Genomic DNA, 24,370 nt, shown 5'->3' with positions numbered 1-24,370 from the left:
ATTTTTTTTTTTTTTTTTTTTTTTTTGCAGAAAGATCGTTTGTTGATGATATCTAGTAAGACTCTAGGATTTCTCCGGTGATTGGTATGATTTAATTGAACTAAATTTAGAACAAGATTCCGTAGTTGAAATCTACACAGCGGGCTCCCCTAGGTTATGAGCAACTTTTGCCGTTCTGGGTTTTGATATCGGATGTAATGTGTTGTGGGCATTTTTGGTTTTTGTTAGGGAAACGATGGATAATTGCAGTTTTGATGGTGATTTGTTGTGCTTTTACTGTTTGATATTTGCTACTCAATGAGGAAAACATAAAATCAGTAGGGTTCTTAGTGTGATTCGTACACCTAGTCAGTTTGGGATATGAATGATCAAGTGATAGCATTAGTTGTAGTTCAATGTTCAATTTGTATAATTGAGGAATCAATTTGTTCAGCTCAACAGGTGCTTGTGAATTTGGATTCAATAAACAGGAAAAAGAAAAAAGGGGAAGAGATTTGAATTTAGTAAATGAATTTTGATTGATAAAGCATAATAGGTTAAACCAAAATGTAGATAAGGAATGGAGAAACCTTACACAACTCACTTGATAATTGTTCAGATTTCCGCTTAAATGCTGTATGTTATAGTGTTGGATATGTTTTCCATTATATCTCTATGAATGGATTGAAATAGCATTGTATACACTTCCGATCTTACAATATATTGTTGTTCTGCGAATTTATTGTATAACTTATGATTCAGTATAGGGATAGGCATTAGACACCGGCATGTATAAAAGGTTGGAGGTAGCATAGTTGTAAATGGATTGCTAAGGTGCAAAGCCTACATTTTTTTGTTAATTAGTTATATTTGTTGCGGTTTAGTTTGTATTTACCAATTAAATAAGGATACAAAAGCATATTTCTCTTTCTTTAAGTTTTCTCCAGCTCAAACCTACTGGTTCTATAGTTTCATTTTCAGGTTTGTTGTTATGTAATTTTGGCTAAATTTTTTAAATGTGTACTACCCTAGTCTCTAGTTTTTTTATCTTCTAGCTGCAGAAAATTTTGAATACCTTGTAAAACTGGAGGTCATCTTATCTAAATCCTGCATGATTATGGGCTTCAAGTATCTCATTGTTCATTTGCAAACATCTAAATGGTTGAAAAAACTAACACTATGTTGTATAATGTATTTAATCCTTGTATCTTAGACTTAAATAGAGCCACGACTAGTTAGGATAGAGTTTAGATGACGAACATGATAATGATGATTTTAAAGATACAAAACACCTAAAATCAGGGTGGAAATGGATACATCAAAGCTGATTCTGATCTCAAATTTAAATAAACAGTCGGTATGAGACCCGACACACATTTTATGTAATAGTACATCCTTGCTGGTTTCATAAGAAAGATTTGCGACTACTGAAAAGTATTTTCCCTTTATATTGTGAAGATTTTGTGTTAGTTATGAATACACAATATGTGCCTTGCATAGACATAAATGTCATTCGTTTCTAAACAATCTGAATAACCTCGTTCTTCTTATGAAACAATGTATACCTGGGGAAAAAATATGCAACATGGTTTTAGTATGTGTGTTAATTTCACATAGTGTCGAGATCCTAGAATTTATAGGGGAAACAATAGTAACTTATGATATATTAATGAAGGAACTGATTCAAAGGCTTATGTTGCAGTTTCACTTGCAAGGTCGGCCTCACTTGATTCTTTTGTTGTAGACATATTTGTAGAATGAACTAAACAAGATTCCCCCGGAAAGGCGGACTCCGGCTGTTCGGGAGACTCTTTACCGACGGGCTCTTGGGGGAAAGACCAAAAAATGCTCAAAGGTTGACACTGCCGTCAGTTCAGCTCATCCCTGCAGTGAGGCAACTGGTTTAACAAATACTGTAGCATTCCAGCAAGGGTGGGAAGAAATACAGAGCGGACTTGGAGAGTTGAAGGAAACGATGGCTGAGTTCAAAACCATCAAGGCTGATGTGTATGCATTCATGCACAGAAACTCCGGAGCAGTTAATGGCCCATCTGTAAGTATTCTTAATATTCATACTTTCTTTAATTGCATCCCACGAGCTTTGAATGGCTAAAAAATTCACTACGATCTGTTTATTCTTCACAGGCCACAGCTCGTATTGATACGGTCTCTGAGCTTCTTAGGCCTGTATCTGAATCACCTATGACGGTATGATTTTGTGAAACCCTAAAGTTAACTAAGTGTCAACTTTAGGCTAACCTTCATTTCCAACCTGTATGCTTCCAACTATTCTGTAATCTCTATTGTAGGTTGGCACCCGTGTACTTATATTATCTCGTACCAGAGAGAAGAAAGTTGTTGTTGAGGGACTTCTGTTCAGCCCCCCTGCACCAGGTTTATGGCATTGTTTGCCTTAATTTTATTCTTTTGAATCCTTCAATATGATGTTTATACCGTATTGTCGATGTTTTGACCGTACAGGTGTCATAGTGCAGTTGATTATGGTTTTATTAAGTATAGGCATCTTTAATTTGGAGAGTAATGAACCTTCCGGAATCAGAGATCTCATTACACTCGTAGAGGCTATGACGTAATATTGCATTTTCATATATAACATTTGATGTTTTTGTAATTACATCAAACGACTACGTAGAAGTATTTTGTATGTACAAGATTACAAGTGATTGAAATCTATGATCAGTAGATTTTAATCACTTGTAATCCATTTTTGGACATAACGTAATCTAAGGATAGTCAATTATATAGCTCTCAGGTTCATAGTACATCATTGAGTTGCATGTCCACCTTCAAATGTTAACATCATCATCAAGTAGAAATTGATTTTATGCAACATGTGTTGGGTTTGTTTAGGGCGTGGGGATCACTTTCATAGAACAAATTAATCATTGAGAGAGTAGGAGGGGACCTAACATGTTCTTTAATCATCACAGAGTGTGATCAAATCACTCTCAGATTGGGAGAAAATGGACATAAAAAGAACTGGACTAGCAGAGACGTGCACGGTTCTATGAGGGGTGACAAAACATTAATATACATATCTCCAAAACCTCGTAGAATATATATTACTCATCAGGATTGCTAATACCCAATCAATATATATTTCTCATCATTCAATCCAAAGTACTCAAACTCCCAACAAACAAGCACAAATAAATCATGTCCCAGCATATAGAAGCATAAACAGTTTCACAACCAACCAAAGATTGAGTTCAAGCAATTTCACCTCGGATTCAAATTCGCATAAGCTAGTACGTGCACTACACCGAAACCCCTTTAATTTTCAACGGCCTTTGGAAGCAAATCCTCAACAAAAATAGGATGTAATCAACAGGGAAACAAATATTCAAATCCAACAAATAAGAAGACAAATATGCACAGTGGGTAAAAAGTATTTCGATTCCCTTCATAATGTAACAAAATACACTTATTGATACATTTTTTGTACTCCTCCAACTCCATAGCCAACGGACACAAGATTGGGAGAAACATCAACAACACTTCACGAGCGAAGTTGGGTTTTTGGGGTTTTGGAGTTTCCGAAAAAGACAACCCCACACCTAAACCCTACTCGTTGTCGGGCTCAGAATCGACGTCGACCCTACTCGTTGTCGGGCTCAGAATCGACGACGACATCATCAGCGATGGCGTCACCAAAGCCGATTTCAGAATCGTCGATCGAACCCGGAGGACACAAAAAAATTGATTCCGACATCTTCTCCGGCTCGTCGTGAAGAGGAGATGAAATTTCTGGCCTTTTCCAGGCGATTCACTGGCAAAAACGACAACGAAGACAATATTCTTACAAAGAAGAAACCCTAGACGAAGTCTGTCGAAAAAGACAGATAGAGAGATAAAATCGAGACAGAGAGATATAGAGTTAACATATGGGTGAGTTTAAGAGGGGTGGGTGGGTGTTAATGGGGTATGTGAGAGTATTAAGTATGATGGGTGGAATAATTAAATTATATTGTGTGTTGTTTAAATTTTTTTAATTGTAATGACAATTGTATAATTATTGTGAAAAAATAGGGATAATTTTGTAGAACGGTGAAAGTTACTTACTTAAAAAAAGAAATGAGAATATTGGTTTGGGACACTATTATTTTGGGATGGAGGAAGTATTACAATGAACTTTATTACAGTCAATATTACTCTCTTCATCCCTTAACAATCTATCTATTTTTCTATTTTGGTTCGTCTTATAACAAAGTATCTACTTTTTTTTAGTAACTGTACTATCTACCTAATGTTACAATACCCTTACAATTTATAATATATTACACAAATACCATCACCTTTGTATCATATTCCCTCCATTCCAAACACCTTGCAACATTTTCTTTTTGGTATGTTCCAGACACTATGCAATATTTCCAAAATATGAATAATTAATTATATTTAATCTCTACCCAACACCTTATCCCATCGTATCACCCCAATAAGAAAAATAAAAATACATTTATCTGTTCATCACATCATTTAATTTCTAAATTATCTTACTTAATACTATCTACTTAAAAAATTGTGCCAAAAGTAAATGTTGCAGCTTGTTTGAGACGGAGGAAATATAATACTAATAAAGCTAGTTTAATTTTTTAACTTTTATTTCTCCTATATTTCAATATAATAATAATATTTTTAAAGAAAATGGACAGATAGATAAGGCCCGGACTAAGAGGACTATTTTACACTTACGACAGATCTCAAGACGTGAACGAATAATAAAAAATACAACGGCAGAAAATGCATAATAAATCTCAAAGCTGAAGGCTGGTGGGCACCACAAACGACCTTCAAGCAGCTGGTGTCGAAAGTTGTAAGAAATCGATGGAGGTTTTGGGGATTCAGCTGGTGTCGATACTTTTAATAATTTGTTGTGCAGTAGTTTGGAATTTGTTGAAGTGGGTGTGGTTTAGGCCTAAGAGGGTCGAGAAGTGGCTGAGGCAGCAGGGCCTCCATGGAAATCCTTACAGGATCTTCTTCGGAGACTTTAAGGAAATTACGAGGTTGCAGAAAGATGCGAGATCCAAACCCATGAGTTTTTCCCATGATATTGTGCCCAGAGTTGTTCCTGAACTCGATCTAGCTCTCAGAAACTACGGTAATTCTGATTGAATTATTACTGTTATTTCTTTCTTGTTTTATATATTTTTCAACGACGAATAAAAGTTGAGAATAATAAAAAAGATATTAGATGAAAATTATTGGTGTGTTTACCAAACAAAATATTTTTGATACGATTTTACCGATTGAAATTATACACTAAGAAGTATAATATATACATATATTTACACAATAATGTTTATTTTTTAAACATTTTCAATGATTTAATTAAAAAATATTGTTTTTCTATATTATCAATATGGACAAAAAACACCTCAAAAGTTAATATATACAAAACAAAAACTCTTGGGAAAAATTGATTTTATATGGCTAACAAAAAAATTATAAAAATCAAACCAAGTGTTTTATACGGCTAAATTGATTTTTCTTTTGTCATGTTGAAGGAAAAATTACCTTGTAAATAGAAATTTTCGAAATTTCAAAATTTTGTAAAGACTAAAAAATTGTACCTAAATCATTTACCTAGAGATTTTGGAGTGTTTGGAGATTTGGAAAAATATGATAATAGAAAAAAGGTTTAATAATTTTTCTTTTGTCTTGTTTATTATTTTTGTTCGTCCCAAAACAATAGTCTCATTTCTATAAATAACCATATCATCGTAAAACTATCCCTATTTTTACATTATTATTATTATACAATTGCTACTATTTTTTACACTAATATGTTCACAGGGGCAAAAAAGTCATTTATCCTTATTTTTTATCGACTACCAATATAATATCAATATTCTTTAAATCCGATGTCCAACACAATAAGACTGTACTTTTGGGACGGAGGGAGTATTTAATTTGAATAAATATTATTGATGAAAAACTTTACAATTTTTAAATGTACTTTGTACTTTCTAATTCGTATAATAGTTTGAAACGATATCTCATTTTACAATTTATCCTACACTTACAGGTAAGTGTAGCTTTATATGGTATGGGCCAAGACCTGCAGTGATTGTCTCGGAACCTGAATGGATCCGAGAAATTTTGTCGAAGCTCATTTTCCACAAGCCCCCGGTTCCAAAAGTTCGACGTTTGTCGAGAGGTATACACACATTGGAAACAGACAAATGGACGAAACACAGGAAGCTGATCACGCCCGCCTTTCACGTCGACAAACTGAAGGCAATGTTCATCTACAAACTACATACACATTGACAACGGAATGATAATACTGTTTCTTTTTTTTTTTTTTTTGATCGGAATGATAATATTGTTTCTTGTGTTTGCAGCTCATGGTTCCATCGTTTTACTTGAGTTGCGCCGACATGTTGAGCAAATGGGATGAGATTATCCCGAATGAAGGGGCGCGCGAATTGGATGTGTGCGGTTGTCTCAAAACTCTTACGAGCGATGTGATTTCGCGCACTGCCTTCGGTAGTAACTATGAAGAAGGAAGAAAAATATTTGAACTTCAAATGGAACAAGCCCGGCGTATCATGGAAATATATTACTCGGTTTACATTCCCGGATGGAGGTGCGATAGGTCATTGTGTTCGTCGATTTATAGGGATTGAAACAACAACTAATTTCCATTCTTTTATAGGTTTTTACCGACGCCACACAATAGAAGAATTAAGGAAATAAAAAAAGAAGTAGATTCGACCGTGATGAGCATCATCGACAAAAGGATGAAATTGATGGAAGCCGGGGAGGGTAGCGGCGATGACTTACTTGGTTTGCTACTAGAATCGAACATCAAAGAAATCAAACAAGGAGGAAATAAGTTCGGAATGAGCATGGAGGAGGTGGTTGAAGAGTGCAAGTTATTTTACTTCGCCGGACAAGATACTACTGCGAACTTGCTCGTTTGGACAATGATTCTATTGGGGAAGTACACGGATTGGCAGTCTCGAGCAAGAGATGAGGTTCTACATCTCTTCGGAAAAAGAAAACCCGAGTATCAAGAGTTAAACCACCTCAAAATTGTAAGTGTTTTCGACATCTTTGCTTTCAGCAAATTTCATATTATATCATCTTTCTATCTACTAACAATTTAGTTAGTTTGATTGTGATCTAAAATTGATTTGACTTTTTGTTTAAATACTCCTCAATCCCGGCTAAATTGTCTATATTACTGTAGATACGTAAAGTATAATTAGTAAGTAATTAACAAGTACTCCCTCCGTCCGTCAAATTTATTCTCACTTTCCTTTATAGTCCGTCCACTAAATTTATCCCAAGACTAATTTTGGCAAAATCAACAAATCAATATTTAATTATTACCCTCCATTCAACACATATTTACAACAAATACCACTAACTTTATTACATTATCTCTCTTCATTTACTTTACTTTTTAACTAAATTTTCAAAAATACCCTTAACTACTTATCACTTTTTTAATAAAATATTCATTTTTCGTAATTCCCGTGCTAAGCCCAAATGGTCTAATTTTAATGGACGGAGGGAGTATAATAGTAAAACTAATTATTATATAATAAAAATAAGGATAAATTGTTATTTAGTCTCATATATCATCCATTTAGTATTGTAGGACTTTAAATGCACATTGTATAAAAATAGTTTCGTAAGTAAAATTATTTTGCTAAAATGGTCCTCCAGTGCCGGACTCGCCATGTTGGCCCATCGTTGGTGACATGGTACTGACGTGGCTGAAATGTCATCGCCATGTGAAAATTTTTTATTTTTTTATTTTACAGAATGTCTTGGTAAACTTTTTTTAGTCTCATGTCTCTAACCCCTCTTTTTATCATTTTAGAACTTTAAATAGATTCTGTCTGAAAATAGTTTCGCAAGTAAAAAAAATTGCTAAAATGGTCATTCGACGTGTCACTAACGTGGCGATGACATGTCAGCCACGTCAGCGTCACATCATCAACGGAGGACCAATGTGGCGAATCCGGCACCTGAGGACCATTTTAGCAAAACAAATTTATTTCAGACATTGTCCATTTAAAAACCTCAAATGATAAAAGGGTCATATACAACTAAAAAATAATTTATCTTAAAAATAATAATAGATTAAGATTAAAATAACTAAATAGTTTAATTAAAATTAAAAAAAATTATAAATTATGAATTTTAAAATATGATTAAAGTGTACTATCATATTTTAGAAAAAAAAAAAAGACAAATTACCTAAGACGACCCAAAATGAAAAAAAAAAATTGACATTTTATATGGGACATAGAGAATAGTAATTTAATATGATATTTTATGAAAAAAAATATTACTCTTTCCATCCCACTTAATTTGACAACTTTTTTTTATTTCGGTCCATTCCCACATAATTTGTCATTTTTTTTTTAAATATAACTATACACTTTAATCACATTTTAAAATTCATAATTTATAATTTTTTATTTTAATTAAATTATTTTTTCATCTTAATCTTAATCTATAATTTTTTTTATTAAATTATAATTATTTTAAGTAATAAGTTTCTTAATTACTTACTAATTACACCGTACCTAAAACTCAATACCTAAACTAAATAGGACAAATTAACTGAGACGGATGGAGTATATTTTTATTAGAAACCGTACAAAATAAATGTGCGATAATTTGTATTTGAAATTGTAATAAAACAAACCGAGGATATTAAAATATTAATACATTATCCTATCTTTTAACATAAAAGTACCAATATATCTATATATTTCAACACAGATTCCTATTACTCTTGAAAAAAAAAAAAAAAAAACACAGATTCTTACTAGGAATTATCTCTAGAATCTAAATGTAGTTTAGTTTTTACATACTTATATTTACGCAACTTTCTTTTTACCGTTGGTTAACAACAATGATGTGATGTTTTGAATCAATTTCACACGGTTTTGCTATTTTCCAATGGTCACAACGATTGTCCTTTTTATTTATTTATTTATTTCTCAGATTAATATGATACTCCACGAAACTATGAGGTTGTATCCGCCGGGAATCATGCTTAACCGAATGACTACAGAAGATAGCAAAATAGGGAACTTAACTCTACCGGCCGGGGTGCAACTTATATTGCCGATCATTTTATTGCACCATGACGAGAAGATATGGGGCGACGATGCAAAGGAATTTAACCCGATGAGATTTAGCAATGGAGTTTCCAACGCTACGCAAGGCCAAATGACATATCTCCCATTTGGAGGCGGGCCTCGGATTTGCTTGGGACAAAACTTCGCCATGACAGAAGCCAAATTGGCGATGGCAATGATTCTACAACGTTATAGTTTCGAGCTTTCTCCATCATATTCACATGCTCCTTGCACAATGGTTATTCTTCAGCCTCAGCACGGCGCACACTTAATGCTCGAGAAGATAAATTAAGGATTAATTACATAATATTGTTATACGTGTCTTTAATATATTGGGAAATAAAGTGCTGAAAATACTGAAATTTGTGTCCTATATATTTGGATTAAATTTGTTCTTTCGTGTTCGGATTTTGTTTTATATATCCTTTATATCCCATAATGACTAGGTCAGGAATCGGCCAGATCAAACTTTAGTTAAATAGACGGAACCTAGTCTAAAAAATTACAATTTGGACCTGACCTATTAGGTTGAAAAAAATATTTCTAAAGTCATGTGTGAACTAACTATAAGCCTATTTAAAAGTTTCTGTAATAATTATCTTTTTTCTTTTTCAAACTTAAATGTTATATATATATATATATATATATATATAAAAGAACGACTAAAATAGACTACTCTTTAATGTTTCGTTGTTGCCTTTAAATTTAATATTTTTATAAATAATAAATATGTAAAAAAATATAATACTTTTATAGAGTAAATAAATATATATATATATGCACATTATATACACATTTTTACCATGGTCCAAGAAATTTTTTGATAAAGCTCTAATCTGCCCAATTTAATAAAAAGGCGATGAAGTAGAAATAAACTTGAAGTTTATCTCAAGATTTTGATTGAATGATACAAATATGATATGAGAATTACATGCTATGCGAGTGTATTTAGTAACTTCAGAAACTTCGTCAAATATTAAAAATAAATAAATTTTGACCAGTGAGTTTACATGTCGAACTCAGGGAATAATGCTATTATGCAATGCTTTAAGTAGAAAATTGTGCAATGAGTTGTTATGATAAAAAATAGAATTAATGCATGCTAAAATTTAAATTTAAATACAAAAAGTAATTAACAAAGAATTAATGGAGTGCTATTGTGAATGATGTGAGGGAACAACTGTCGCTTTTTCCCAACATCATACATGGAAATATGAAAGTAACGTGACCATGCAATATATTCTATGCGAAAAGAGGAAGATGATGCTTGTTAGATGGATGAAAATAAATGCAATATAGATATAAACTTCGTACGTGAGATTGTCACGTGAAGGTGATTACATAAGATTTCTGCCTTACTAATGTATTATGTGATTCCTCATCGATACTCGCGAATGATGAATCGGATAATCAATTCACGACCTACCTTTATACTACATATTCTAAGCCAAATTGAGTTTAAGGAGCCGCTTTCGCGAGAGGTCCTGACTCTGTCTAGTAGCATGATTTCCTTCGAAATTCATTTAAGTAGATGGTAATAAGTGACTTACATTTGCTTTTTATTCAAATGTGTCAACAAAGATACTTCGCTAAAAAATTATCTTATGTATGCGTCAACCATGGATGCTAGTGAGATGAAGAAATATGATGTTTCATCAATTATATATATACAAAATATGACAAGCTGGCTAGCTCACGAGGCAAGCCAAGCTCGCGTTTTATTGCAAAATAGATAAATATATGGAGAGACTCGAAATGGAAGAAATAGAGTAAAATGGAGAGAAAATGAGATAATGTCATCGGAGATGTGGTGGAATGGTTCAAATGAGAGGTGAAAAAAGAGTATTTATAGAGGTCAGGGGAAGCTTCTGGAAGCTTTGACAATAAGAAGCACCCTTGCTAACTTATTCTAAAACCTACCATTAATTTATACAACAAGAGAAGATAAAAGAGACAATTTTGTGCAGAGTTGACCTCGCAATTTAGCACTGACATCGTCACTTAGCACTAGAGCTCGCGATTTAGCATTGACATCGTCACTTAGCACTAGAGCTCGCGATTAAGCATTGGTCTCCATTTAACAGCAGAGCTCGCGATTTAGTGTTGATCGTCATTTAGCATTGGTTACAAATTTGTAGTTGACCTTTGACTTTGTATTGACTTCACATTGGCCATTGACTTTTGCATTGACTTTACATTTGAGCAAATTTTTCACAATTTGCATGATTTTTCGTGATCGTAAAGTATTTTAATTAGAGCCAAACTTAAAAAAAGAAATTGATATTTACTTAGAATAGGTAATTGCGTAGCTTTTGACGCGCACAAAAACATTAAATAAAAGACAATAAAAATAGAAAGGAAACACAATATTAATTTAGCAAACGAAGAGAAAAAACAACAAAAAACTAACATAAATAGATAACAAAAAGTCCAACAAAAGACTAACTGCCATAGCATTATTTAACCAAATAAATTGTCAATAAACACTAAATTAGCTACAATTAAATTGGACTAAAAATTATAACTTGAGAAATAAATTTAATTAGGATTAATTTATATATAAATTAACTATAAGTATTAAAAAACTTCACAAAAATTAGTATTATACCCTGATGTTCATATAATCGCAATATGATGCAATGTTGACATGCGTAAACTGTCAGTCAAATGAGGGGGAGGAGGAGAGGGAGGGAAGATTCAATCAAGAATTAAAATAGCTATCCTAAGAAAATTCAACTAAACCATTTAAACTATTGATCATTGAATTAAGTAATTTGATCAATCTATTGATAAATTAGTTTCTTCAATTGAAAATAACATAAGAAAAATCCAATTTGAATATTTAATCAATTACGAAAGTTTTTTTATTCGATCAAGGAATTCCTAGGGTAAGCGCATTAACCTATTTACTACTTTATTGAATAAATACACAATTGCGAATGCAGTTATTCAATTAGCACACAATTAATAGGCAGACTTAAAATTTGGCCACAATAATAAATCGCATCTAATGATTGTAAACACAGTACACATAAATCACACAAATACCTATTAATTGAAATATTTGATTAAAACCAAAACTTTCTCACAAATCCATAATCTAAGAATCCAATCCAACCTTAGACTAGAATAAGAAATTAGATACTAAACACGGTACACAGAAATTAGCTACTAAACAACGTAGGCCAATAGAATCCACTATCCAACATCTTTCTTGCAGTTCTTTGAGCTCCAAAACGTTATCCATACGCGAGTGTATGGCAGAATGTAAGGATCGAGTGAAACTCACTTTTCTCAACCTATCGTCTTATGACTTGATTTGCACGTCGTTTCCAAAGATAAGGGTAATCCCACATGTAGTATTTTGTATCGCTCTTCAACTTGTCCTTCTTCACTTTAGGTCAGCATGCCGGAAATTGATTAGTAACAAAATAGTTCACTAAATCAGCATACCAAGGAATATAAACACTCAAAGAAAGTAATTTTTCATCAGGAGAGATCTTCTTCTATGGTAAGTTATTCTCAACAGTGATTGGGAGTCGACTCAAGTGCTCTGCTACCAAGTTCTAAGATCATTTCTTGTCTTGGATTTCCATATCGAACTTCTGAAGGAGTAAAAGCCATTGTATCAATCTCGGTTTAGCTTCTTTCTTGGTCATCAAATACTGTAATGTTGCATGATCAGAAAAGACAATAACTTTAGAACCTAATAGATAAGACCAAAACTTTTATAAAGCAAATACGACAACAAGTAATCCTTTCTCGGTCATAGTATAATTCAACCGAGCCCTGTTCAAAGCCTTTGATGCATAGTAAACAACATAAGGTGTCTTTCCATTTCGTTGACCCAAAATAGCTCCTACTACCATATCGCTTGCGTCACACATCACTTCAAAAGGCAAATTCCAATTTAGAGGTTGCACGATTGGTAGGGTGATCAAATGCCTTTTCAACTGATCAAAAGCTTGCTTACATGGCTCACTAAATTGGAATGAAATTCCCTTTTGAAGCAAATTGAACAATGGTGATGCAATCTTTGAAAAATCCTTTATAAACCTCCTTTAAAAACCTGCATAACCCAAAAACGAGCGCACTTCTAGAACAGAAATGGGGTAAGATAGAGTAGAAATAAGATCAACCTTTGCTTTATCTACGTTTATGCTCCTAGAATAAACAACGTGACCTAAAACCACACCTTGATTGACCATAAATTGACACTTCTCCCAGTTTAACACCAAATTAACCTCACAACATCTTATTAAAATCAAAGCCAAGTTATCAAGACAATTTTCAAAACAATCACCATAAACACCGAAATCATCCATAAATACCTCAATGATTTTCTCAATGTACTCAGACAAAATACTCAACATACATCTCTAGAAAGTTGTAGGGGCATTGCATAATCCGAACGACATCCTCTTGTACACAAAAATACTAAAGGGGCATGTGAATGTCGTTTTCTCATAATCCTATGGTGCTATTGATATCTTAAAGCGTCCTGAAAAACCAACTAAAAATAATAGTAAGCATAGCCAACTAACCTTTTGGTCATTTGGTCAATAAAAGGAAGAGGAAAATGATCATTTTTTGTTACAGAATTAAGCCTGCGATAATAAACACATTGCCGTCATCATGTTTGGTTGCAAACAAAAACCATCTCACCATCTTAATTCTCCTTCACAGTTATCCTTGTTTTCTTCGGCACCACTTGGATAGGACTCACCCACTAGCTATCAACAATTGGATAGATTATGCCAGCATCTCGAAGCTTCATGACTTCCTTCTTCACCACTTCAGTCATTATTGGATTGAGTTTCTTTTGTGCTTGTCGGACTGGTTTTGCTCCTTCATCAAGAGTAATCTTGTGAGTACGAAACAATGGACTTATACCTTTGATGTCTGTAATCGTCCATCATAGAGCCTCATTGTGATTATTCAGAACTTGGATCAAGCTGAGCTCTTGGTCGGATGTAAGATTTGATGATATGATCACCGAAAAAGTCTCTTTCTCTCCTAAGTAGAATACTTCAAGTGTTCCGGCAATGACTCAAGTTTCAACTCTGGTGCCTGCACACTAGACGGTAACAAACGTTGATCAATTTTAGGTAAAAATAATGGAGCAAGCTCATACCTTTGTGGAGTCAGTGGAATGACTCTTAAAGCATGCATCATCCTCTATAATCTAGCATCTATCACGGGGTCATGAGCTTCATGAAGACCTATATGATTCACTAACACCATTTCCAACGCATCAGAGGCTCTCAGCTCAAGACTATCATGCACTACATTCTCAATAACATTTATATAAAACGAGTGAGTATTTGCAGGATATTTCATGGCATAAAAAATGTTAAACTTAATAGTTTCTCCATCAAACTTCATCATGAAAGTTCCTTGCTTCACATCAATTTTAACATATGTTGTACACATAAAAGGCCTTCCTAAGAGCAAGGTGAAGGATTAGGTGAATTTTCATTTTTCATATACAACACATAGAAGTCGACATGAAAAATTAATTTATTGACTTGAACTAGAATGTCTTCTATAAGTCCTTCAGGGTATGTATTAGTCCTATTATCTAACTAAATCACAATTCATGTTTTCTTTAAAGGTGCTAGGTTCAAGGAGTTATAGATTGATTTAGGCATCACATCTATCGCAGCTCCTAGATCTAGCATGACTCTTTTTATTTCTAAATTTCATACCTTGCAAGAAATTGAAAACATACTTGTATCACGACACTTCAGTGGAATTTTTCTTTATAAGACCGCAAATACGCTTCATTTGCAATAATGCACTTGTATCCCTTCATCATTCTCTTGTTAGTGCACAAGTCCTTCAAGAATTTTGCATATTTTGAGATTTGGCGAACCGCATCTATTAATGGTATACTGAGCTCCACCTTTATGAAAACCTCTAAAATTTCCTTATCCTTACTTGGTTTCTTTGGCTTCACCAATCTGGAAGGAAAAGGTGCTTGCTAGACTTTGTATTGAAAGGGGGTTTAAAATGTACCTCGTTAGCTTTTATGTCTTTTTGTTCAATTTTCTTCATCTTTGTCATTTGGAACCACCACATGTGGACTCTCCACTACCTTACCGGTTCGAAGAGTCATCGCGCTCACATTCTTTGGATTCTTTTCAGCTTGGGATAGTCATTTTTCTTGTACTTGCTCATTCAACTGACATACCTCAGTGGCTAGTTGCTCCACTTTCGCATCCAAATTTTGTATGTTATCTTCGTATCCTTTTGAAATTGCAAAGTGTTAGCAACCATGGTTTTAACCATATCCTCTAAAGACATACTTGATGATGCAGCAGGTTGAGGTGGTGGTGGTAGTGGACGATACATTTGTTGCGCTGGCGCTTGTGTTTGGAATCCTTGCGGTTGATTCCCATACCGCAAGTTGGGATGATCTTTCCACCCAAGATTATATGTATAGGAGAACGGGTTGTACTGTTTGTATGGCGCTTGAGCAAAGCTGGCTGCATTCAGTTCTGCAGTGTTACCTCTTGAAGCTTATGGCAGACATGGTGTTCTATACTCGTGCATATGCCACATGCTCTTAATTGTTGAGTTTGACCAACCACCAATTGACGCATAATCGTAGTTAGCTCAGACAGCTGTTGTTGAATAGGATCGGAGTTGGAGCTGTCGACTACTCCACTATCTCGAGTACCAAACTCTTGTGTATTCGCTGCCATTCGAGATCAGATCCCAAGCATCTCTAGAAGTTTTTTCAGCTAATCTACCTTGACTCGCAACATCAATGTTGCTTCGATTTGTCCAACTGAGGCCTTCGTAGAAGTATTGAATAAGCAGCTGCTTAGATATCTGATGTTGAGGATACCTTGCGCACAGGCGGTTGAATTGCTCCCATGGTTGTTGCTTGATCCCACGGATTTACTTCCTCAATGTTGCAGCTTGAGATGCCGGGAAATACTTTTTTAAAAATTTTCTCTGCAGGTCAGCCCATGAAGTTATGCTTCCTGGAGGGAGGTAGTACAACCAGTTTTGTACTGCATCCTTTAAGAAAAAAAAAGGAAAGCACACAACTTGATTTGTTCCTCAGTGACTCCTGCTGGTTTCATGCTCGAGCAAAAAATGTCAAATTCACGTAGATGCTTATGGGGCTCATCACCTGCAAGACCATGAAAATATGGTAGTAAGTGAATCAATCCAGATTTCAGTGCAAATATAATAGTATCATTAATGGCAGGAAAGGTAATGCAGAGGGGCTGTCGAGTTAAATTCGGAGCCGCCAACTCCCTGAGTATCCAGTGATCTTCTCTAGCCATGATTCGATCGCAGTCCTCGTCAGAAGTGTAAGGACTAGTTGATTATGTGTTGGAGCTCCTATAAGATTCTAGTTTCTTTGTAGCTTCTTTCCTGAACTTTCTTGCTAACTTTTTGATCTCTGAGTCGTATATCAAATTTCCTAGTTGAGAAGATCAAGGCATAAACCAGAATCAAACATAAAACGAATAAAATAATAATAAATAATAAATAGAGAAAAAAAAAATTAACAATGATCAAACCAGTCCCCGGAAACAGCGCAAAAAATTGACAAGCGTGGATTGTCAGTCAAATAATACTTGTTTCTTAATCAATTGTTGAATAAAGAAAATATGGTCGATCCACAGAGACTGCAATTGTTTTTCTTTATTTTATTGTTTATTTAAAATGGGGGAGGGGGGGGGGGGGGAAGGGAAGATTTCAATCAAGAATTAAAATAAGTATCCTAAGAAAATTCAACTAAACCAATTAAAGTCAATCAATTAAAGAGATAAATAAAAACGAATTTATCAAGAAGTAGAACACTTTAGTCCATGAAAAATTAAATAATGGATTTTATAATTGAATTAAGTAATCTAATCAATCTACTGATAAATTGGTTATAGGTACTCGATACAATCGAACATCCAATTTTTCCTAACTTTGTCGGTGGTAGAGGTACGACCAATTGACCATTCTCTAATCAAAAGAAGTAAACTAGGTACGACCATAGTAGAAATTCTTCAATTGAAAATAGCACAAGTAAAACCCAAGTCGAATATTTAATCAATTACGAAAGATCATTTATTCGATCATGCAATTCCTAAGCTAAGCACGTTAACCTATTTACTAGTTTATTAAATAAATATACAATTACGGATGTAGTTATTCAATTAGCACACAATCAATAGACAGTCTTAAAACTTGGCCACAATAATAAATCGCATATAATGATTGTAAACACGGTACATAGAAATCGCACAAATACAAATTAATTGAAAGATTCAATTAAAACCAAAACTATCTCACAAATCCATAATCCAAGAATTCAATCCAACCTTAGACTAGAATATGAAATTAGAAACTAAACATGACTAGAAATCGAAAACAAATAAATTCTACTTGAAAGAAGACGAAGAAGAGTTGTGCAACAGTCTTGATCGCTCCGGTCATCACGTGCGTTCTTCCTTTCTTGCCAAGATGATTTTTTTTTTTTTAAAACTTTTTTTTCATCTTTGCTTTTGATGATGAACCACCGTGCAGCCCTCATAATAGGGTTTTGAATATAGATTTTTTTTTTTTTTCTCTACCCAAAGTTACTTTTGATGCAAAATTTCAGTTTTATCAAGTCTTGACTTATCCAAACTTTCTCTAGGCAACATGCTTAAATCAAAGCGAGAATCTGATTTTTTTTGCAAATATCTTCAATTTATTTCATTCCTAACACAAAATCAAATTCGACCAAAAATCAGTATGAACTATGCAAAATTATAGTCAATACGCGCAATTAACGTACAAAAAGTAGGACGAATAATTAGTTTATCAAATGTGTTCAACTAGTAAAATATTTATTGTAATGAGTAAGTTTGACTTTTTTATTTAAAAAAAATTCAAAATCTACTCACGAATCAAATTCAACCTCAATTAAATGAATAATTTTTGGAGAACATCAACCACCTTGTATCACTTTGATCTATTTATGTATTTTTTTTTTAGAAGTTTCCTTATATAAATAATTCATATGTCTCTAAATAAAAAACCCATTTTTTTCCATAATAAACAATTATCTGAATGATTTACGAAATATATATATGATATTCGTAACGTTAAAATATGCTGAAGCAACTTTTTTTTTTTTTTTTTATCTAGAAACCTGTCCAAATAGTTATCACACAAATTGTGCGCATTTAAAAACATAATGATATTTAGAATTATTTCTTATATGGTGTTTTCAATACAGTAATGATGTTTTATTGCAATATAAACACAATATATGATGTCTTGAAATGATGTTGGCATGATCATAAACTGATGCAACGATTTCAATACATGAGATGTTCATTATGATTGGGATAAACCATGCTTCCTTTTCTTGTACCTCTCTTTATTGCAATAAAAGTGGATGTATTACACTTGTTGGGATCCATTTTTTTACTTTTTTGCATTATTTTTGCACGACAAATCCTTGACTATTTACGTAATTACAATATGATGTATACGCATCATCACTATTACAATAGAGAATCCGCCCAAAACTGGAGTTGTAATTGTGTAATAAAGTTTCAGAAAAGTGGCATGGCCTCCACAACAGACGTTATATGCTTTTCAAAGTCCTCCTGTAGGAGGGTATAACCGGCTTTGTTGAGAATAAACGTTCATCATTTTTTTTTTGTGCATCGGATATCTTTATATTACCTATACGAAATGTAATTATGTTGTTGTACATATTATAATAAATGAAAATATATTCTACACATACCTAAGGGCGGAAGTTGACCACTACGTGGTGGCCTTTGAGAAATACGGCGGGGATGAGTTTTAGAAGTCTCAAATGTCTATCCGAAAAATATATTTTTGTCAATTATCAACCATCAACATGAAGAACAATCTTAACTTCCAAAAAAACCATTCCGAATTTTATCATTTTTGGTAGACACCGTTGCATAGAAACACGATTTTAACATTATTCAATATACGAATATATAAAATAAATAGCAAGGTTCATAGATGAGTAGTCATAATATATACCAACAAAATCAAAGCATTTTCAAACAAATACAACTTACAATATCAAACAAAAGTATATAAGATTAGTAAATATAAGTATATTACACCAAAAAAAAAATCTTGGCAAATGCCTATCATACTAGCAGAAAATCACAATACTCTCCTCTCCCCCGTCACAAAGCTTTTCTCATATACATATTGTTCTAACGAAAGGTTAGAATGAAACCCATTTAGCAATTATTGTTATCATAATCTCGAATAGGGAAACAATTACTAAAACAATAGTGAAATATTGACTAAAATCGGTTGCGAGCCCTAACAATACCCCTGTATTCAACTAACAAAAACATTCAGAATTGAAAATTTTCCTTACCAGTGTATTCCTCACGCGAAATAAACCTAAATATTAGAATTTAGATTCTAAATCGAAACTTACCCTTACCGTTGTTTTTGCCATCACAGATTCTCCATCGGTCATGCACAAATAAACCCGCAGGCTAGAGAGAAGCACTACTTCGCGCGAAACGAACCTAACAAAGAGAAAAAAATATCAGAAAAAATAGATTTTGAGGGTGGAGAAAGACAATTTTGGGATTGACATAAAAGTAGATTTAATGCTAATATTTTTTATTTTTTTTAATGTGGAGAGTGCAGTGTGTATAAAAGAAGTATAGGGATTTAACTTAAATATCAAAATACCAATAATATAAATAAAATTGTCTGTAATATAAATTATGATTTATTATTTTTAATCTAGATTAAATTTGAATTTAAATTAGAGTATGAACATTTGACTTATTCGTATGATATAATTTTATGTTTTTTTTTTTTTGTTACTATTTTTTTAGAGGTATTGTTTGATTTTTTTTTTTCCTTGCTATTGCAAGTTCACAGCATGAGAGAAACAATAATAAAAATAAAAAATATTATTTTCTTTCTCATCCATACATATGAATATTTTTTTTCCAATTATTTATTTTTAATTTAATATAATTTGTGAGTAATTATATATTTTAACAGATTTAGATTTAAATTAAAACATGAATTTTATGATACTTTATTTGAATCACATTAATTAATATTCTATATTTTTCTGTTGTTTTTATATCTTTAGTTATGAATTTTAATTGCCATATAAATTTTAAGAAATTTGATTTATGATTTGCATTACTTTTTATATTTGATTTATTTTGGTTATTGTATATTTTTATATTGTTTATATATTTATATAAACATTTAAATTATGATATACATATAAAATATTAGAATATAATTTTACATAAAGTTGACTGCATAGCATGGATCTACTAGTATTTATATTATTTGGTAGCTCTATTAAATACTATTGAAATTTTTAAAAGTAACGAATTCAATAACCATATATGTATATGTATGGTAATAAAATTAATAATAAATTTAATAAATATACATTGATATTATTTGGTAATTGTATCATATACGTTGTAATATTTTTCAAATATTTTCCTCCATAAGCCCTTGCATCTTTGTTCTCAATTCTCCTTCTCCAGATCATAAAATTTTCCTGTTTCTTGGCTTAAAATTATATATAGGCTCTTAGAAACTTCGATCCTGAGCTTGAAAGCTAACATCCACCAGACATTGTTGTTCGATCGAAAGTGGTAAGAAATAGATGGAGGTTTTGGCAATGTTGTCGATACTTATTATTTCTTGTGGAGTAATCATCATCGTATCTTTGTGTGCTGCTGCTTGGAATTTCTTGAACTGGGTGTGGTTTAGGCCGAAGAGGATCGAGAAGTGCCTGAGGCAGCAAGGCCTCCATGGAAATCCTTACAGGTTCTTCTTCGGAGACTTTAAGGAAATTATGAGGTTGCAGAAAGATGCCAGGTCGAAGCCCATGAGTTTTTCCCATGATATTGTGCCTAGAGTTGCTCCCGAAATCGATCAATCTCTCAAAACATACGGTAATTGTGATTTACAGTCAGTTAATTCTTTTCTTATGTTATATATATAACAATTGAGAATAGCAAAAAATTAAATTGAAATAGTGTTTAAGTTTGATATAAATTAAATGAGTGATAGAGCTACCGAAAAATTGATTTTCTTGGTCATGTTCAGGGAGAAAAAGGAAAGAATTGTGTTTCCAAAACTTATAGTTCAATCAGATTCCTGACTAAGCTTTTCATTTAGCAATGCCTTCGTCAAATTGGATCACATGCTGAAATTTTCAATTCAGCAAAGCTGAATTATATCTTAACCCTTAATTTTAATCTTTAATTTTAATTTAAATATCATTAATCTAAAATGAAAGATTGTGATCTATTTCAGCATATGCTGATGTCTTTTACAAATCAAGATATGATCCTATGCCAAATTCTAGTTTGATATTGTTACAGTGAGAGTACACTTGATACTTCTTGTTGAGGACTCCCGTTTGCGGGATATGTAACTTAATGGCTTAGTTTCCCTAACAAGTTCGAGCTTTTAGGTGAGACGGTCATTAGCTTACGACATGGTATCAGAGCCTAGGTTAGGTCTCGAGTTCGAGTCCCGCCCGTCCCCATTTGTGGCATATGCATGTGCAAGTTTCGTGGACCCACTTGCACCTGAGGGGGCGTGTTGAGGACTCCCGTTTGCGGGATATGTAACTTAATGGCTTAATTTCCCTAACAAGTTCGAGCTTTTAGGTGAGACGGTCATTAGTTTCCGACACTTCTTAACTTGTGTTATAGTTTGATACAATATCATTATCTCTTAATTTGGTCTTGAATAAATCATGAAATAAACAATAAGTGTAACCAAATTCCCTATCCTAAAGGTAAGAACAACTTTCTATGGTACGGGCCAAGACCTGCAGTGATTGTCCAGGAACCTGAATGTATCCGAGAAATTTTTTCGAAGCTCAGCATTTTCCATAAGCTCCCAGTTCCAAAAGTTCGAGATTTGTCGAGAGGATTACATATCATGGAATCCGAGAAATGGGCGAAACATAGGAAGCTGGTCGCACCCGCCTTTCACATCGAGAAACTTAAGGTAATTAATGTTCGGGTACATACTACATAAACACTACAAAAAAAAAATAGTATATTTGTAACGGAATTTCGTTCCTAAAGTTCACGTAGCTAACCTAATTCCATCATTAATTTCGTCTCTAATATCATTGGTAATGGAAAAAAGTAAATTTAGAGACGAAAAAATCTCTTTTCAAAAATGATATTTTCTTGTAGTGTGATGACAAAATGAAAATATTGTTTCTTGTGTTTGCAGCACATGATTCCATCCTTTTACTTGAGTTGCGCCGACATGTTGAAAAAATGGGATGACATTATCCCAAATGAAGGGGCGTGCGAATTGGATGTGTGTGGTTATCTTCTAACTCTTGCGAGCGATGCAATTTCGCGCACTGCCTTTGGTAGTAGCTACGAAGAAGGAAGAAAAATATTCGAACTTCAATTGGAACAAGCCCGACATATCATGGAAACACGTCACTCAGTTTACATCCCCGGATGGAGGTGAGATAATTCATTGTGTTTGTTGATTTATATGGATTGCAATGACAACTAATTTTCATTCTTTTGTAGGTTTTTACCGACAAAACAAAATAGAAGAATGAACGAAATAAACAAGGAAGTAGAGTCGACCGTGATTAGCATCATTAACAAAAGGATAAAATCTATGGAAGCCGGGGAGGGTAGTGGAAATGACTTACTTGGTTTGCTACTAGAATCGAACAAGAAGGAAATCGAACAAGGGGGAAGTAAGTTTGGAATGAGCATGCGAGAAGTGGTTGAAGAGTGCAAACTTTTTTACTTCGCCGGGCAAGATACAACCGCGAATTTGCTCGTTTGGACTATGATTCTATTGGGGAAGTACACGGATTGGCAGTCTCAAGCAAGAGATGAGGTTCTACAGATCTTTGGAAAAAGAAAACCCGAGTATCGAGAGTTAAACCGCCTCAAAATTGTAAGTGTTTCTGACATTTTTTTTTTCGCCAATCTTATAAAGCTTAATATATATCGTTTGTACAACATTAATCATATATCTTATTTCTATCTAGTGACAATAGACATATTTTGTTATTTATGTATGGATCTCACAATATTAGTAAATTATCTTATTTTTTGTAACATATATAATACAAATTTCTTGTTAGGGTTAGCTAGGACGATAATTTTGTCTTTATAACATACTTACACTTACACATAACTTTCAACATTTTATGACATTTTATTGTTGTTTAACAACAATCATGTGATGTTTCGAACCAATTTCTTGTTATTTTACTATTCGCTGATGGTCGGAACGATTATCCTTTTTATCTTTTTCTTTTCCCCGCAGATTAACATGATACTTCAAGAGACTATGAGGTTATATCCACCGGGAATCATACTTCATCGAATAACTACAAAAGATATCAAAATAGGGAACTTAACTCTACCGGCTGGGGTGCAACTTATATTGCCAATCATTTTATTGCATACTGACGAGAAGATATGGGGCGATGACGCAAAGGAATTTAACCCGATGAGATTTAGCAATGGAGTTTCCAACGCTACACAAGGCCAAATGACATATCTACCATTTGGAGTTGGGCCTCGGATTTGCTTGGGACAAAACTTTGCCATGGCAGAAGCCAAAATAGCGATAGCGATGATTTTACAACGTTACAATTTCAAGTTTTCTCCGTCATATTCGCATGCTCCTTGCACGGTGTTTGCTCTTAAGCCTCAACATGGTGCACACTTGATGCTCGAGAAGCTAAAGGATTGATTACATATATAATACTACTATTTTTGTTTTTAATATTGAGAAATAAAGTACTGAAAACACTGAAATTTGTGTCTTTTTTGGATTAAACTTTGTTCTTTTGTGTTATGAATTTGTTTTATATCTTTTGCATCACATCAGAATGGGAATCGACCAGATCAGACTTTAGCTAAATAAACCAAACTAGTTTAAATAATTACTCTTTGAACCTGACCTATTAACTTGAAAAAAAATAAAATTTGAAGTCGAGCTAATCTATAAGTCTATTTAAAAGTATATGTAATAATTTTTATTTTTTATTTTTGCATTTTCAAATTTAATGTTAGTAACAGAAAGGAGATACAATCATTTTTTTTTTTATATCTATTATCTACTATATATATATATTTATCCTAGAATTTGTTTCGTGACAAAACTTGGGTTTTTTTCATTTTTTTTAATGTGGGGCCCACATAAATAATAATATATCAAGATTTTTTTATTATTATTAAAATTTACATTTTGTGATA

At 33.1% G+C, this 24,370-nt stretch overlaps 2 protein-coding genes across 2 annotated transcripts; both read left to right on the top strand.

Moving 5' to 3' along the window:
• Positions 1-4,703: 4,703 nt before the first annotated feature.
• LOC127244840 (cytochrome P450 CYP72A219-like) lies at positions 4,704-9,481 on the top strand. Its single transcript, XM_051265364.1, has 5 exons — positions 4,704-5,101; positions 6,029-6,240; positions 6,348-6,592; positions 6,662-7,043; positions 8,974-9,481. Exons 1-5 carry the CDS (start codon positions 4,828-4,830, stop codon positions 9,400-9,402), a joined length of 1,542 nt encoding a protein of 513 aa, XP_051121321.1. The 5' UTR covers positions 4,704-4,827; the 3' UTR covers positions 9,403-9,481.
• An 11,285-nt stretch (positions 9,482-20,766) lies between these two features.
• LOC127245029 (cytochrome P450 CYP72A219-like) lies at positions 20,767-23,864 on the top strand. The gene is made up of 5 exons (XM_051265674.1): positions 20,767-21,058; positions 21,913-22,127; positions 22,362-22,606; positions 22,676-23,057; positions 23,433-23,864. The coding sequence occupies exons 1-5, from the start codon at positions 20,767-20,769 to the stop codon at positions 23,862-23,864; spliced, it is 1,566 nt and encodes a 521-aa protein (XP_051121631.1).
• Positions 23,865-24,370: the final 506 nt, after the last annotated feature.

Source organism: Andrographis paniculata, unplaced genomic scaffold (genome assembly GCF_009805555.1).
Source record: "Andrographis paniculata isolate CXL003 unplaced genomic scaffold, ASM980555v1 Contig21END, whole genome shotgun sequence".
Taxonomy (NCBI): domain Eukaryota; kingdom Viridiplantae; phylum Streptophyta; class Magnoliopsida; order Lamiales; family Acanthaceae; genus Andrographis; species Andrographis paniculata.
This window is presented reverse-complemented; position numbering and strand designations above follow the sequence as displayed.

Bases quoted from the DNA above. Each gene is read 5' to 3' on its own strand.
- LOC127244840 (XM_051265364.1), top strand. From the start codon at position 4,828: ATGGAGGTTTTGGGGATTCAGCTGGTGTCGATACTTTTAATAATTTGT. The intron at 6,241-6,347 runs GCAATGTTCATC...TTGTGTTTGCAG, and splicing joins TTCACGTCGACAAACTGAAG to CTCATGGTTCCATCGTTTTA. The intron at 7,044-8,973 runs GTAAGTGTTTTC...TTTATTTCTCAG, and splicing joins AGTTAAACCACCTCAAAATT to ATTAATATGATACTCCACGA.
- LOC127245029 (XM_051265674.1), top strand. From the start codon at position 20,767: ATGGAGGTTTTGGCAATGTTGTCGATACTTATTATTTCTTGTGGAGTA. The intron at 22,607-22,675 runs GTGAGATAATTC...ATTCTTTTGTAG, and splicing joins GTTTACATCCCCGGATGGAG to GTTTTTACCGACAAAACAAA. The intron at 23,058-23,432 runs GTAAGTGTTTCT...TTTTCCCCGCAG, and splicing joins AGTTAAACCGCCTCAAAATT to ATTAACATGATACTTCAAGA.